General features: G+C 41.6%; 1 protein-coding gene across 2 annotated transcripts; it reads left to right on the plus strand.

Annotated features, from left to right (window-relative positions):
- Positions 1–1,590: 1,590 nt before the first annotated feature.
- On the plus strand, positions 1,591–15,982 carry ogfrl1 (opioid growth factor receptor-like 1). 2 transcript variants are annotated; one of them, XR_014602126.1, is made up of 8 exons: positions 1,591–1,889; positions 5,858–5,944; positions 6,760–6,838; positions 7,961–8,039; positions 10,991–11,057; positions 11,446–11,591; positions 12,667–13,304; positions 13,338–15,982. XR_014602126.1 is itself a non-coding variant. In XM_084076831.1 (7 exons), exons 1-7 carry the CDS (start codon positions 1,695–1,697, stop codon positions 13,226–13,228), a joined length of 1,215 nt encoding a protein of 404 aa, XP_083932957.1. In that variant the 5' UTR covers positions 1,591–1,694; the 3' UTR covers positions 13,229–15,982. The 2 variants fall into 2 exon arrangements, 1 of the variants encoding a protein (XP_083932957.1); XM_084076831.1 differs by having other exon boundaries at positions 12,667–15,982.
- Positions 15,983–16,878: the final 896 nt, after the last annotated feature.

The raw sequence follows: 16,878 nt of genomic DNA on the forward strand, positions 1-16,878 counted from the left end.
GAGTGAAGACACAAATATCAAAATTCTAATAAATATACAGCACATGCACCCATATCCTAACATTCGATGCAAATTCAAAGGAAAATTTGACGGAAATGTAGGGCAGGTCCACAGTAGGCTATCAAAGGGGTGGTTCACCCCAGACTTTTTTACTCACACCATGAAGCCTTGAATGCATGGAGATTTAGTCTAGTATCTAAAACAGTCACTCATGTGTATTTCATAGACGACTGAGATCACAGGCAGGCCACTGGCCACATGATTATTACAATTTTTTGTTGAATGAAAGTTCATTCACACAGGACGCAAATGAAAGTAGCATAATCATGTTGCTTGAATAATGGGAAATGTGACATTTTGAAGTGTTTTTTTCCCATGACACACACTGGCTGTCACTCTGTTCGCTTTAGCAGGAAAATCTTTCAACGTGCGCAAATTGAGCAACTGTAGTCAAAAGTGCTGAACACAAGAGAGAACAGTATATAGTGCCTCAAAGAAACTAGGATGCCAGGTAGCCATAGCGTCTGTCTAAATAACGTATACTATCTAACTCACGTTCTTAACACATGTGGTTGAGAAAAACAAAAACATGATGTCTGCATTGCAATGCATAGTGGGTACAGGGCGAGTGAAGTGCTAGGGGGTGAGGTGGAGTCTGTCTGAGGAGACTCCCCCCCTAACCCCAGGTTAGTTGGGACCCTAGAGAGGACTGGGCTGGGGGCCCTGTCAGCGTAAGGTTAGTACTGTATAGGCTGAGGGTCCCACTTGTTGGGGTTGGGGCCTATATATTTTAGTTATAATCTATTCCTGGAAACAACCACGCAAGGCACAAAGCACAAACATTGATGTAAGAGGAGGGGCACCAAGGACCAAGTGGGAGATTCGAGATACAGTAACTCCCGCCTCCTCCCCCCGCCCGGAATCACGTGACAGACGACAGCTCCGGTCCTGATGCTGCTGCTGTCACCGTGATCCATTGAGGGCTGTTAAACAGAAATTGTTGACCTATTGAATACTGTGACTCCTCAGATCGGTAGCTGTCTTGCAGTTTCGGGAAAGTAGGTGCTGGTGTAGTCTATTTATTTTATGGTAGTACTAGTCAAATATTCTTTCTGATGCTGATGGTATAGGGCAGGGCAGTCTATTGTGGGAAATTAGACTTCACTTTACCCGTTAGCCTGGTTAGGTTACAAAATAATGAAAAGATTGAATGAAAGGCCTTATTATTGCCAATTATGAAATGCAATGTAACCCCCTCAGGATTAGTTCTTAAGAATGCTGTTGCCTTTTTTTGTTCCAAAGACATGTAATTCCCATGATGAATGATGATGAAACGAATGAGAGAAGACTCAAAGTGAAGACACGAAAGGCTCAACCAGCAGCCTGCCAAACAGCGACCTCTTGAGTCATATATTTCAATGGGTCACCAATTCCCCTGTGTTAGTTTAGTTAGCAGCGTCTACGTTCGCACCGCGTCGCGAGGCGCGTCGTCGCCTTGTCGGAAATCCCCCTCCTCCTCCCTCCCATCTTTCTGCCATTTAAAAAGCCTAGCAGCCCAACCTTTCTGGTATAATAACTGGAAAATTACAAACAGCTCCATGGCGGGGTTATAACCTAAAGTATGTAGCTTGAGCCGCGAATGCGCTGATTTCAAAACAGAGGACGGACGGACGGAGCGACAACAGGGGGTTTCAATGGGAAACCTGCTGGGCGGTTGGCGCTACAAGGAGCCCAGCTCTGTGGAGGAATGTGACTCGACGTGGGGGTCGGACTCGGAGGGCGAGGAGCAGGAGGCGGCCGAGGATCATGATGACAGCGGCATCTCCGACTCCCTCAGTCCGTCCGAGACGGGTCGGTACGCTGCGGAGCCGGGCGACATGTCCCCGCAGGTACTTTATAGTAGAAGGGTGGATTTGGGGGGCTTCATAAGAAACTATAACGTGGCACACACACCCTGTCTGACGAGTAGTAGTAGTGCAGCCAGCATGGCACCTGCAGCGCGCATTAAGCCCACTGACAATAGTACTATAAGGCAGGGGTCTTCAACAGGGGGTCCGGGACACCAAGGGGGTCCTCATAGTTACTACAGGGGGTCCGTCAAATCTTTCTGTGATAGGATCTTTTTATTTTATTTATTTTTTAACTTTTTTTATTAACCACTTGAACCCTAGCATCCCTATTCTGAAGGGAACATTATCCAAAAATAGCAGATCTACGAGCTCACAGTCACAACGCCTCGCATATTGGCTATTTTCACCAAACCAAAGAGGTTTTTGTGTGTAGTTTTTAGGTTTTAAGTGGTTAATTAATTGTCTGAAAATACACATTAACATCAATCCAGCACTGATGATAGTGCTGTCAATAGTGCTATGAATGAAATCTATGAAAAAGTTTCATCTGCAACACAATTTTATACAACATGTAGTGGGGGTCCCTGTTTCATCTCTCTCACAGCTAGGGGGTCCTTGGGCTGAAAAAACGTTGAAGACCCCTGCTATTGGGAAGTGGAAACAGATGGAGCTGCTGCTGCTTAGAAAAGGGAAGAACAGTGTAGCGTAAACTCTGCTGTATACAGTAAATTATAACATATATATAGGCTAATATAATTTATCTCTGAGAGTGTACACGTGTAATGGGTCCATTTTATATAAAGATACTGTGTATTCACTATTAAATACGGCTGTTGAACTTATTTTATCCATATCTCTAATCCTACATGATTCAGGTTTATTACTAGGCTGTCAAGCTGTTTCTTCAGGATATAAAATAAATGTTTCATGAGGGTCAAAGTTATTTTTAGACGGTAGTCTCAGCATGAAGTCCATGTTGTCTTTTATTTGTACAACTGAAGAGTGTTTGCCATCACCAGCACAAATGTGATTAAACACACTGGGTTCCTCTCCGAATTTCTATTGAAAACGTCTTACCATGCTCAATATTTCCCAAACTCCAGTTGTTTACACCCTCTCATATTATATTGACCTAAGAGTCAAGGAATGATGAAGAGGATACATTTAATTCCAGCTGCTATAGCCAAGGTTTTGTCAGTTTGCGTCACTCACATGCACTTAAAATACAGCTGTAGCCACATTGCAGGCTATACTATGGACACAAATAGAATACTAAATATGAAGATAAAAAAATGCCATAATAAAGCACAAAAGCAGTGAAAATAGCATTGCAAAATACAATACAATTAAATAAGGTAATATACCTGTAAGTATGGTAAGTTTTCTAATTTTGTAGAATAGTACATGCAGTAGTTCTGTTCGTCTGGACTATTAATACATGTCCGTATTTGCTTCTAGATAGATACAGATAGACAGACAGATTAAATTGACCCCGAAGAAGATTGCAGAGGCCTCAAACATGAGTGTAAGTTTTATTAACTTCACCAAGATAAATCCCTGAACTCGACACAGTAAAACGTTTCGTTTTAGTTTAACAAGTAATTTTTTACTCTCTCTCTTTTACTGTTTATACTCTTTAGTGTATTTTATACTTGGTGGTGATATTGATTGAATACTTTATTAACAGTTTGCAAATAGTAGCCTACAGAGGTACGATTTTACAATCAGACAGATAGTGTCTGATCAAGTCAAACTTTACTTGCGTGTAACATATTTGATACAGTCTTCTCAATTATTCGATTCATCTAAAAACTAGTCTAAGAAAACCCACTTAGTAGATAATAGAATGAAAGGAATTTGAGCTGAAACAAGGACAGATACAGTCATATATTAGGTCTGCATGTCTCAAAGGCCTACCAAAGAAAGTACAGTGACCCACATTTTGACCCGTAAGGATCCATTTGCACACTCTCAGAGTTAAATTAACACTCAGGACTTTGCGGTGAGATCTAGTTTCTGATGTCGTTTTTAGCGATAGGACAGCAGGGATAATACAGTGAAATGTCCTCCTTTTACAGAGAAATACTGTAGGTAACGACAGTCATTGGCCTTAAAGCAGATTGTGTTCCATGAAATGACATAGCAATGATCTCTAAAGAAGGTTTTGTGTTTAGTGTGCTAGAATAAGTGCAGGGTGGTCAAGGGAAACAGATAGGGGGTGAAAAGTCAGGAATATTATAATAGTTATTTTTAACTAATTGGACACAGCAAGCCAGAGATCAGACACATGGTCCCACAAGGTTGTGAGGTATCACCTCTACTCTTTAAACAATAATAAAACTGGCACATCCCCCGAACGGCAGGTGCAGGACCAACAGTGGAAATATATAAGAAATAATAAAGTCCGCACACTGTAATTTTAAAATAAGCTCCAAGTCAAGGCTTTATTAACGTCTCGACCCAAGGTTTCGACACATGGTCTTCATTCTGAAGAAGACCCTCTGTCGAAACGTTAATAAAGCCTTGACTTGGCTTGAAATTACAGTGTGCAGACTTTATTATTTCTTATATATCACCTCTACTCTTTACATTGTACACTAATAATAATAATACATATAATATTATTGTCTCCGCCAGGCCGAAAGGCATGGCGAGAGAGTATGTTTTCCACCCGTGTGTGTGTCCGTCCGTCCTGTCTGTGTGTTACCAGCTAATCTCTGGCACCGTTGGCCCGTTCGCTCCCAAACTGTGCACACACACTCCCTGGATGTCAATTCAGAACCTCTGCCCCAATATTTTCACATGGGCCTGTTATAGCGCCACCAGGAGGCCGATTAGTGCAAAACCCTTTTTTTTTTTACATTACTCCTACAGATTTTATCCAAACGTCATGCAAATCGGTACACAGTATCTCTATAGTCATGTGATCAACACGGATCTGTCCGATTTCCCATATTCCATCCTCATTGCCTATGGTTGGCTTCCAAAGTTTGCAGGATTGGTCCGTTTTGAACAAAAAGCCTCAAACTATGCACGCAGCTTGCGATTTCCGTGGAATTTCACACACACATTCCCACTAGGCCGAAGAAGAAATGCCACCCTTTTCACATTGGCCTGTTATAGCGCCACCAGCAGGTCTAATTTAGCAAAACACATTTTTGGAACAAAATGCCTCAAATCATGAATGCAGTGTCCGATTGCCGTGAAAGACCTAAGAATAAATGGCACCCTTTTCACATAAGCCTATTATAGCGCCACCAGAAGGCCAGAATAACGTACCTGACCTGGCGGAGACCTGTGCTCCAAGGAGCACTTTTTCTAGTTAATAATAAACTTTATAGAGCACTTTGTTTTTGAATTTTGAGCCTTCTCCACAAGCACATGGACCTTTCTGTGTACCATGATGAGATACAACTTCATCTTCAAGTGCTGTGACACACCCTCATCAAATTCTGTGTGTGCACTGAGTAAGCACTTATAGTAACACGTTACCTGTATAGTCAAATGTATCTTAATTATTTTTCTAGGTGAGCAACTGTCTAGCATTGTCAAGTGCTTTTGTGATGTATCTTTATGTGAAGAAATGGAATGTAGCACTGTGCCCAAGACACATTTGCCCTCGGGGACATTTTAAAGTTAACCCTTACCTTACCGTTACCCTTATTCCAAGGGACCGTCAGCTGTCAGGGGCCCTTGAAGATGTCACGGTCTGTAGGTTTTAATTGCTGCATAATATCTGATATTTCGGGGGGCCCAGCAGACCAATTTGCTCCTAGTGTGATAGTCAGACAAAATAGAATCATTGTACAAATGACAGCAGATCTTCTGCTCAGTGATAATGTATCGATGTGTAAGAGCGAGTGTACAAATATAACCAAATCGACCCATATTTTCTGTGTGCTTCAATGTATCTCAATTCATGTTTTTACCCCCTTACCTGCTGTCTCTCTCTCTCTCTCTCTCTCTCTCTCTCTCTCTCTCTCTCTCTCTCTCTCTCTCTCTCTCAGCTGACAGACTCACCCGAGTCTGCTCCTAAAATGAAGAGAAGTTTCTACGCTGCCAGAGATCTCTACAAATACCGTCACAGCTACCCGGTACACGCACATGCACATGCACACGCACACGCACGCACACACACATATATACTAGGGCTGTCAAAAAAAATCGATTCATGAATAAATCGCGATTCTTAATGCCACGATTTTAAAAATCGAAATCAAAATATTAAAATCGATTTTTTATTTTTTATTTTTATTTTTATTTTTTTTTATTTATTTATTTTTTTATTTTATTTTTTATAAAATCGCAATAAATCGCAGAATCGAATATCAATTAATCGCAGAATCGCAATTTTAATCGAATCGGCACCCTAGAAAATCGCAATAAATCGCAGAATCGCAATTTTAATCGAATCGGCACCCTAGAAAATCGCAATAAATCGCAGAATCGAATCGAATATCAATTAATCGCAGAATCGCAATTTTAATCGAATCGGCACCCTAGGAATCGATTTTGAATCGAATCGTGAGGTAAGTGAATCGTGACACCCCTAATATATACACATATATACACATATTACATTACATTACATTACATTAGTGCAAACTCCCATCAGTTTTCAGAAAGGGGAGGGGGCAGAGAGCGGGAGAGCAAGGAGAAAACATAGTTGCGGGTCAAAAGGAAAATCAAAGTACATCTAATAAACATAAACCTAAAAGAGTAGCTGTTACAGTACATAAGGTACAAAAACAAAAACGCATCAAACATTGACTACAACAGTACCCCAAATCCTTACCCTAATCGTAACTCTCACCACTACTACATGTCTAACTGTTGTGTTTGTGTGTGTGTGTGTGTGTGTGTGTGTGTGTGTGTGTGTGTGTGTGTGTGTGTGTGTGTGTGTCTCTAGAACTACAAAGCGTCCCATCTTCCCAATGAGTATCGTAACCTACGCTTTTACCTGAACAAGATCCCTCTAGTGCCAGATGGTAAGTAAGAGCCCACAAACGCACGCACACACACACAAGGCATACTTTGTGTCTTTGCCTGGATCGAACTCCCCAACACACAATGTACGCTGACATCTTCACATAGCAGACCACAGTATTGGTTGGGGGGGATTTGTGTGTTTAGATTGGCTAAGGGGAGAGGCTGTTGCACACTTCATCATACACAGACACAAATGCGCATGCATGCATGCACCCTACATGTACACATAAACTCATATGAACACGCACACACACAATGATTAACCCATTGAGACCTGAAGCCGATTCTACATGTCTCCTAAATCTCAACAGTATTCTTAAAAACGTATGTTTCTATATCAGTGATGCTCAATCTTTTTCATGTCAAGGGCCCCCAAAATTATATGTATTTGGCTGCGGAACCCCATCAAATGTTTTTGTTACAGGGACCCCCAGAAGCAAAGATTTGAGTTAAAAATGTTCGCTTTAAAAATATATATATTTCAAAGATTTGCACACATTTTCACGATTTTTCAAAAATAGCAGATCTACAAGCTCGTAGCGCGGCACTCGGTGCCGCGCTATGAGCTTGTATATCTGCTATTTTTGAATAGCCAAAGTGTAAAATAATGCTTTTTAGCTCAAATCTAAAAATGACACAGTTCCAGGTCTAAATGGGTTAAAGTGTTATTGAAGCAATGCCTCTTATATGGAAATAGACAAACATCATAACAAGTTGTCACACATATTCACACATTTCTGTTATATTATATGGTTAGGATCCTGCTGTTAACTAGACTGATTCCCTTACCTTAGCCAGTGCCAAAGTCTTAACCTGAAAAACAGGCCCAGCAACGTTTTCTCATTCTGAAGGATTTTCTTTTTCTTTCCTTTTGGGGACATTTGATCCTCGTTGGAGTGGATGTACAGTACGGTACAATACATTCAATGACTCCCATGTGATCCTAGAGACCTAGAGCAGTACTTTTCAGTACTCTAGTCCTCTAATTGTAGACTAATTTAGACCCACGGCACCACGTGGAGAAGGAAACAAAACAGATTAGAAGACTATAGCTGTAGCTTAGTCCTAGTTCACTGAACCAGAGGTGAGAACCACTGGTATAACATTGTGTCTTTTCTTAGGTATCTATATAGAGGAGATTTTGACCAAGTGGAGAGGAGACTATGACAAACTGGAGCACAATCACACCTACATACAGTGGTAAGACACCTCTAACCAAATATCCCTCTCTCCATCTCTGTCTCAATTGATTCCTCCTGCTCTGTCTGTCCATTTGTGCACGTGCACACTATTACATTGATCTGATTTCCAAAATTGGTGTAAGCAAAACCCAATTAACTACTTTCAAACTGGCGTCCTTATTTTTGGCACGTCATTATAGTCGAAAATGGTCAAACATGGTCCAAAATTGTAAAAAAATAGAAATAAAAATAGTGAAAATAACAGATATACAAGTTTGCAATGCGTCGCGGTACTCTCTCTCTCTCTCTCTCTCTCTCTCTCTCTCTCTCTCCCTCTCTCTCTCTCCCTCTCTCTCTCTCTCTCTCTCTCGCTCTCTCTCTCTACAATTTAGCAGACACTCTTATCCAGAGCGACTTACAAGTGCCAGATCAGAATAAGCCGATTAAGCATGAATCTAAGTCCACAAACAAGAAGGTAAATAATCATATAAGTAGAGTGCAAAGAAAAGATTTACTGGCTCAGGCACTAGGATTCCAGGTAAACAATGAATCTAGCTTCTGTCTAAATTACATGGTATTTAAATAACATTCTGTTCATTTGTGGTCAAGAAAAACAAATGTAAGTAACAACAACATGAGAACATAAGTGACCAAGATACATCTGAATCGTAAACTACCATCTAACAAAAATAGGTGTCTGTCTGTCTGTCTGTCTGTCTGTCTGTCTGTCTGTCTGTCTCTCTCTCTCGCTCTCTGTCTACATACATGCCTGCATGTACACCCGTTCCTATACTGTGTAGCATACTATAAAGACATTTCACAGCATGTCAGATGTATTATCGTATCTGAACGTAAGCAGCTCAAATGGCGATGATGAGCACCAACTGTGTTGGCCGCTGATCGAGCATGGCGTTCTCAGTAGAACAGTGTATGGAGGGGAGAGTTTGCTTTGTCACATAACAACTCAGAGCTCAATCACACCACCAGAGCTCACACATACAGTAAGCTGTCTGGCAGATTATGTGAACACACAGTTTCACAGCCTGTTCTTCTATAACTCTCTCATCTCTATCACTCCCTTCTGTTTTCTCACACTTACTTTCTCACTGTTTCCTGAGATTCTATCTATCTATCTATCTATCTATCTATCTATCTATCTATCTATCTATCTATCTATCTATCTATCTATCTATCTATCTATCTATCTATCTATCTATCTATCTATCTATCTATCTATCTATCTATCTATCTATCTACAGTATCTATCTATCTATCAGTGGCGGCTGGTCATTTATTGTCCAGGCGGTGTGGCCACGCGCACATTTTGAGGTTTTTCTTTTCTCTAATCTAGCTAATTTGACAATGTGTTATGTTAATTCTTCATTATTAATTACTTATGATGCATCTCTTTCTCACAAATCAAGCAGACACGTACAAAGGTATCATCACATTCAGTGGAAGGCTTTTATTTTTCTATCATTGTCAGTCATATGCCAACCAAAAAGTGCCTTCATAAGGGTTAATGAAACCTGACCTTGAGACAATAGCAAAAAATTATCCAGTGCCATCAAAAAGTGCAATGTCTCAAAGCCATATTATATGACCTTGCTACCTAGTGGCTTAACATTTCCAAAACTAAACAAAAAGTGCTTTCATAAGTGCTGAAGAAATCTAAACCTGAGATAATGGCAGAAAATTAACCAGTGCCATCAAAAACTGAAATGTCTGAAAGCCATGACTATGCCACCTTATGGCTTAATTTTTACTTCTTGTACAGAAATTTGGCCCTCCTCTCCTTGAGAGATGCAAATCTTTCAGCATTGATACTTTTACCTAAGTAAAACATTTGAGTATTTTTTCCACCACTGATATCCATTCACTGCAATAACAGACAAAAAGTTGTTTTGTTTTATAAGTTAGGCTATACTATATTATGTTTTATATTAAGCCAGAATAATCCTGTATCATACAAACCAAACCGTGTGTAAATTGGTTGAGAACTGAGTGAGTTGTGGTGCTTTTCATGCAATAATAAGCTTGGTTATTCAAACGCACAACAACTCACTCGCCTCAAGTTGTGGGCTTGTACATCAATGATCCCGTCGCGCGTCGAAGCATAGCTCAGTCAGCATAGACATAATAGACATAGAAAGTGAAGCTCATCAGTTGGAATGGGCAGCAGCAGTCAGTACAGTTCTATGTGTATAGATATCTATGCACTGAACGCAGCAAGCCTGCAACCAAGGAAGTGCCATTCTCTCGCAATGAAGAATGCGCGTGAACCCGAACGCACACACTAACGTAATGTTTAGAGATTGTTGCGTCCACATCATTAAGTTTAGGCACAGTAGAACGTTTTTTATGTACATTTTATGGTAGATTATAGATTTCACTCACTAGTCATTAACTATATAATATGTACCTTGTTGGTTTTATAATTTAAAATATATACAGAATATATTTTAAGGTAATATTTATTCAAGGAAAATCTGGGTTCAGGAGAGGTGGTGCGGCGCACTAGCGCCCTCTATGGACGGGCCGTGGCTGCTATCTATCTCTCTGTTGTCTGTCTGTCTGTCTGTCTGTCTGTCTGTCTGTCTGTCTGTCTGTCTGTCTAACCCCACTCCTCTTTCACTCTTACAGTTCCTTTCATCTTACAGTTCCTTTTCATCCTTTCGTGATTTGCATCATGGCATTTAGGTCCACAGTGGATAAAATTCTTTAAATGAGCCAAACAAACAGACAGGACCATTGATGAGGAGAGAAAGTGAGGGAGAGTGGGTGGAACGTGTGAGAGATGGAGAGATTTAAATGACAAGATGGCAACTTATGGATGAATATGAAATATAATGTGACATAATGTGGTGTGTGTGTGTGTGTGTGTGTGTGTGTGTGTGTGTGTGTGTGTGTGTGTGTGTGTGTGTGTGTGTGTGTGTGTGTGTGTGTGTGTGATATACTGTATGCATGCAGGCTTTTCCCATTAAGAGAACAAGGGCTCAACTTCTATGCTCAAGAACTGACTCAGGATGAGATCAAAGTAAGATAGACACACAAAGTGAGCGCACGCACACACATTGTTTGAATACTTTATTAACATTTTAATGCATGCAAATAGTACAGTGGTACGATTATACAATGATGCTAAAAGGATAACACAAAAAGCCCTAAGGGCTTGTTTCCATTGTGGTCCTGTGTATTCAAGGTATCTAATTCAACACTAGTCGCAGTAAACGTATATGCACAGTAAACAGTGGGGGGGCATTTCTGGAACACACACACGCACACGCGCGCGCGCGCACACACACACACACACACACACACACACACACACACACACACACACACACACACACACACACACACACACACACACACACACACACACACAGTGTAACTGTGAGTGTTTTCATGTTCTGTCCCATCAGGAATTCCAAAGCACTCGGGAAGCCAAGCGTAGATTCCTAGCCGCCTACTCACTCATGCTGGACTTCTACGGCGTCAAGCTCCTGGATAAAAGTGGGAACGTCGCCCGTGCTTCCAACTGGCAGGAACGCTTTCAGCACCTCAATGAGTAAGTGGTGCACTCGTGCATGCGCATGTGCACGCACGCACACACTGCACCACTCACATTGCATGTGCTGTACACACACCCATACACAAGGACACATGAGTTTTGTTTTGTATCTTGTGCACCATTTGTTAAAGGTGTGGCCTTGAGCAAATCACTTATTCTATTCCATTCCCACTGGGACTTAATTGTCACGTATATGGCCAACCAGAACCAAACTTTTTCCTGTTCTTTTTCTTCTCTCATTTAATGAGGCACACTTTTAAACTTTGGACACCAGGTGATGTAAGTTGAGCTGAGAATGGCTCTCTCTTCTAACACAGTAAAGTCCTGCTATGACTCCTCCTGAGGCCAGGTACTTCCTGTTATAATGGCCAAAAGCAAAAAAAAACAGAGACCAAAAAATCTCACCGAGACTATCATTACAACTTGTCCATTGTGGTTTCTATGCTGCTGCCAGAAAAAGTCTGTCACCTGTCACCCGAAAGTCACATTTCTATAGTAGCATAAAAATCCAAACAGGAACTATTCTTTAACTGGAGTTCCCATCTGGTACATTGTGGCTCCCAGACAACAGGCTTTTGAGTTATTACCTAAATAATGCAGGGTATGAATCAGGAGCTATTCTTTAAGCCCTTCTGTTTCCATTATAAGACTAAGCTGAAGTTTCTACTCCACGACGGTGCCAGCACAACTATATGTAGGCCACAGAACATTTAGAATCCATGTGTGGGAAAAGGGGGTTATGCTCTAGTCTAAATCTACAGTTCTTTCTCCCAATGTCATTGCAAAGCTTTTTTTTTTTCATCCATAGTTTTAAAGCAGTGTTGAGTCTGTGTGTGTTGGGCGCTGGGGTTTCCTTGTGTCATAGGCCCAACTCACAGAAGTAACAATTATGGGGAAGGGGTCTGCCTGATGACCCCAATAACATACTTGCACTAACACACTATAGCAGCCAGCTTGCATTCAGCATTCAGTGGAGTGTGGTCTCATGGAGCTGATCAGTTTAGGTCAGTTGTTCTCAAAGCCACAAAGACGTTACTCCTCTGCTCATCTCTCCCCCTCTCTGTCTTCCCAGGTCACAGCACAACTACCTGAGGATCACACGGATCCTCAAGTCTCTAGGAGAGCTGGGCTACGAGGCCTTCAAGGCCCCGCTGGTCCGGCTCCTTCTGGAGGAGTCCCTGTGCCACACTACGCTGCCCAACATGCAGCACAGTGCCCTGGAGTACTACGTCTACACCATCCGCCTGCCCGCCAGCCGCAGACGACTGCTCCGCTTTGCCCGCCAGCACTACCGCCCTGCCCACGCCTTCCTCTGGGGTCCTCCGACCAAGAAACGGGGGGCAGGTGGTAACGGCGGAGGGGGAGGTGGCAGCGTCGGTGCCGGTAGCAGTGGCATCAGGGCCCCGGCCCCGACCCCGGAGCAACAGCGGAAGGGGGAAGTCGTGACGGGGGCCACCACGGTTTCCTCTCGCAGTGTCGTGACAAGATCACCGATCCAGGACTTAGTGGCGGCCAGGGGAGAGGGGACCGAATGCGTATCACTGGGATCCAACCTCACCGGCTTGGAAGGGGCGCTGATCATAGCGGGAGCAAGGGAGGGGAGGAACGAGTACCAGGATATGGTTCATTTGTAGTGCAGCTTGAGTAGGCACATTTCATGGCGGGGGGGGGTCAGCTAGCCTGGCACCAATCCCCTGCAAACATTCAGGGGTTCTCAATTGGTGGCTCTGGACCCCAAGTGAGTTGTGAGAAATTTTGTCAGGTTTACTGACTTTGACAGTGTCAGTGGGTTGCAAATTCATGGCTGCCATTAAATGTAGTTCGCGATGCGAAACCAGTTGAGTAGCACTGAGGTAAAAACTAGAAATTGTTGTTGTTCATTGGCTTTGTTGGGAAAAGCCTTGTCTATACAGTACGTACTATTACGCTTATCTATTGTGGTTTAAGTCTGGAGCACTTTGGAACAGACTGGAGTGAGCACAGCTAGCTTTGTACAGGCTCAGTGTTGTGTAAACTTGTGTGAAAAGGAGATTATTTTTTATTATTATTAAGTCAATAAGAGAGAAATAAGTGGAGGATCAGAGTGAAAGGATTGAAGGAATTAGGGGTTGAAAGAATTAGGGGTTGAAATACATGTTTTGTGATTTCTAGTAGCACTGTAGTTGGCACAATCCAATATTAATCGTCACTGAGCCGACAGTGGTCGGTTTTCTGTCAACTGTACAGAACTGTAGCACCAAGAAGAATCTGTTTGTTGCTTTTGTCAGTATCATAAGGGCCCACAACTGTTTAGCAGTACCGCACAAGCTGATTGAACTAAGGACAAAACTATCTGATTGGCCGGCCGGATGCTGTGCCGCATCCTGCACCTTTTTGACAATCTCCGTCTTCCTGCTGATATTGCTTTTGGCTGCCATGGGTCACTGATCCATAAGTTACAGTCTTAAATCTGCCAACAGTGGTGTGTTCAGGAACTTGCCACCTCCTGGAGATGACCATTTGGGCACACGCCGTCTCATCTTGTCAGCTTTCCTTTTAGCTCAGGCTTGTTGTACAGTACAAGTACAACCCTGTAAAGTATCTCAACCAACTACCGGTAGTTATCAACCAACCAACTAGTTTTCTTCTTTTACACAGCAAAGTCCCCTGTTTTAATTAAACTCTTACGGGTCCATTTAGTTACATTTGTACGCTTACAAATGGATGAATTGACACAGGGTGTTGCTGTGTAACTTCACAAAAATTGATCAGAGATTTCAGGCGCTCAATTTCAATCAATTCCCGTTGAGAACAGAAAAATGCAAAGCGATGTTTACAAAGGCTACTATAAAGGGTCTATGCAGGGAAAACATGACATTTTTACCAAGCTACTGTAGCTTCTAGCTAGCAAAAAAGAATGAAGAAAAAAGTGCTTTCTGAAGATTTTCATCATTTGAAAACACTGTCATTTCTGCTCCTGGTGTCAAGAGCTGAGTACGGTTTCCTTGAAATTATAAGCCATTCAGTGTGTGTGTGTGTGTGTGTGTGTGTGTGTGTGTGTGTGTGTGTGTGTGTGTGTGTGTGTGTGTGTGTGTGTGTGTGTGTGTGTCGTCCTGATTCACAGATCTTCCCATTGGATGAGGGCCCACAGTTGTGCAAGCATCTCATTGGCCAATGATACACTTACAGTGTAAAATCCTGTGTTCATGACCTGTAAGGGTCCATTTGGTTACATTTGTCCACTCTCAGATTTAGATTAACGCTGAAGATTTGACTGTGTATCTACAGTACATGTTGCTCCCTAGCCAAGGTTATCTGAGATAATTGTAAAATGAGCTTTTCAGGTGAATTGTGTAATAATGTGGGCTCAAATATTCAAATTATAGTGTTTGTGTGTATGTGTGCACATATGCACGTCTAATATTCTTAAGTGCCTCTTTTGTATTGTTTATTGGTTTGTATGCAGTATGGACTGTCTTTCTTGACAGATTTTGTGTCTATCACGTGTTTTTCGTACGACATTCTTTTTAAATATATACATACAGTATATATGGTGGATTATAAACAGATACGAATACTCATCCTAAAGCCTTCAGTATTATTTATAAGAATCCATATAAACAACCACACAGCAAAACTCAGCTGATACAGCGGAACACTCAAACAACGTAATGTACAGGATGGTTCATATTTTGTTCATTTAAGAATATACGTATGACATTGTAGATGAACAGCAGACGCACTAATACCATACATGTTAATTGTACCTGTTAATATCTCCAGCACTTATTCAAGAAAGTGGACCGAAACAGTTTGAAATTTGCTACAGTAGGGCTGAGTTGTGCCACCATTTGGCCACAACAAAACATTACATCCATCCATATTGTTGCAATTTTTTAAATCCTCTATCCATATATATTATTTTGTATAAATGAAGCACTGGCACAGTACTGTACATTCCTTTCACCGAGAATACAATCACTGCATTCATATTTTTATATTGAAGCTTGAGAGTGACTTCCTGATATTGTCATTCAAGCCCTAGAAGTCTCCAGACAGGACCTTAGCTGGAGGGGGAGGGGGATGGGGGGGGGTTTAGAGTACATCCTGACCTGATCTATGTGAAACTCAGCCCACCCCCACCCCATCTGTTTCCATTGCACACATAAACATCAACACACACACACACACACACACTGCATGTGTGAGTATGGCGATTAGATCGACATCCACTTCACATTTCCCCACTCACTGCACACACACTGCACAAACTGTTTGCCCTTACTGTAGCTCACTCTGTCTGTGTGTGTGTGTGTGTGTGTGTGTGTGTGTGTGTGTGTGTGTGTGTTCACATTGGTGACATGTTAACAGACATGCAGTGGCGTGTTTTATACGTGTATATGTGTTTTTTTAAACAATGATGTGTGATACATGAAGACTAATCCATTAATCAATTAAAACAGAACAAAAAGAAATGTGCATTTATTTCTGTTTGTTATTCTGAAACAATGAAAAGGTTAGAATCAGAATAATTATATAATTAAGGGAGAGAGACGGGGAGTGACACGTCGGGCTGGGAAATCGAACCCGCCACTCACTGTCCGGCATTGGAGCCTATATGTGGATGTAAACTGCTTGGCCAGCAGCGCTTCTTTAAAGCACAATTAAACTAACTGGGTTTTGTAAATTTATACATTAGCCGAATTCACTTTGTTCACATTAATTTGTTTGCTAAAAGTGTGACTGAGACCTGTTCTCAATGAGTTACGGATGGCTAACGTATTATACATTTTTAATCTAGGGCTACGGAGAAACTATTTAAGTTGTCTCACCAATATTTGGATTTATCATGGCAACCCAACCTTTACCAAAGTTCAATTGTGCTTTAAGTATGCTTTCACACATGCAAGGAGTCGACTCTGGTTGTACTTACAGTGGTAGAAACAAACAGCTGCAACAAAACAATAAGGTTAAGTTCAAGCTATTATGAGAGAATGGTTATAATACATTAAATATGTAGTGGGTAAATATGTAGCTGTTGCACAGTAAAAGGGTATGCATGAACATACAACATCACAGTTGACAACAGGGACAACATTTTGTGTATAATAAATGTGAAATATGTACAAATGGTTGAATGTACATATATTGCACAATAAATGGATATGTATTGCACAGTATGTATGTACATACATACAACTATTGTGACAGGCACACAGTCATTGTTACTGTATGTATGTACTGTACATAGCCTACAGAACTCAGAGGGAGAAGAGAGGGAGACAGGAGGATATTTTAACCACAG

Source organism: Gymnoscopelus microlampas (assembly GCF_963454915.1).
Source record: "Gymnoscopelus microlampas genome assembly, chromosome: 13".
In the NCBI taxonomy this organism is placed as follows: domain Eukaryota; kingdom Metazoa; phylum Chordata; class Actinopteri; order Myctophiformes; family Myctophidae; genus Gymnoscopelus; species Gymnoscopelus microlampas.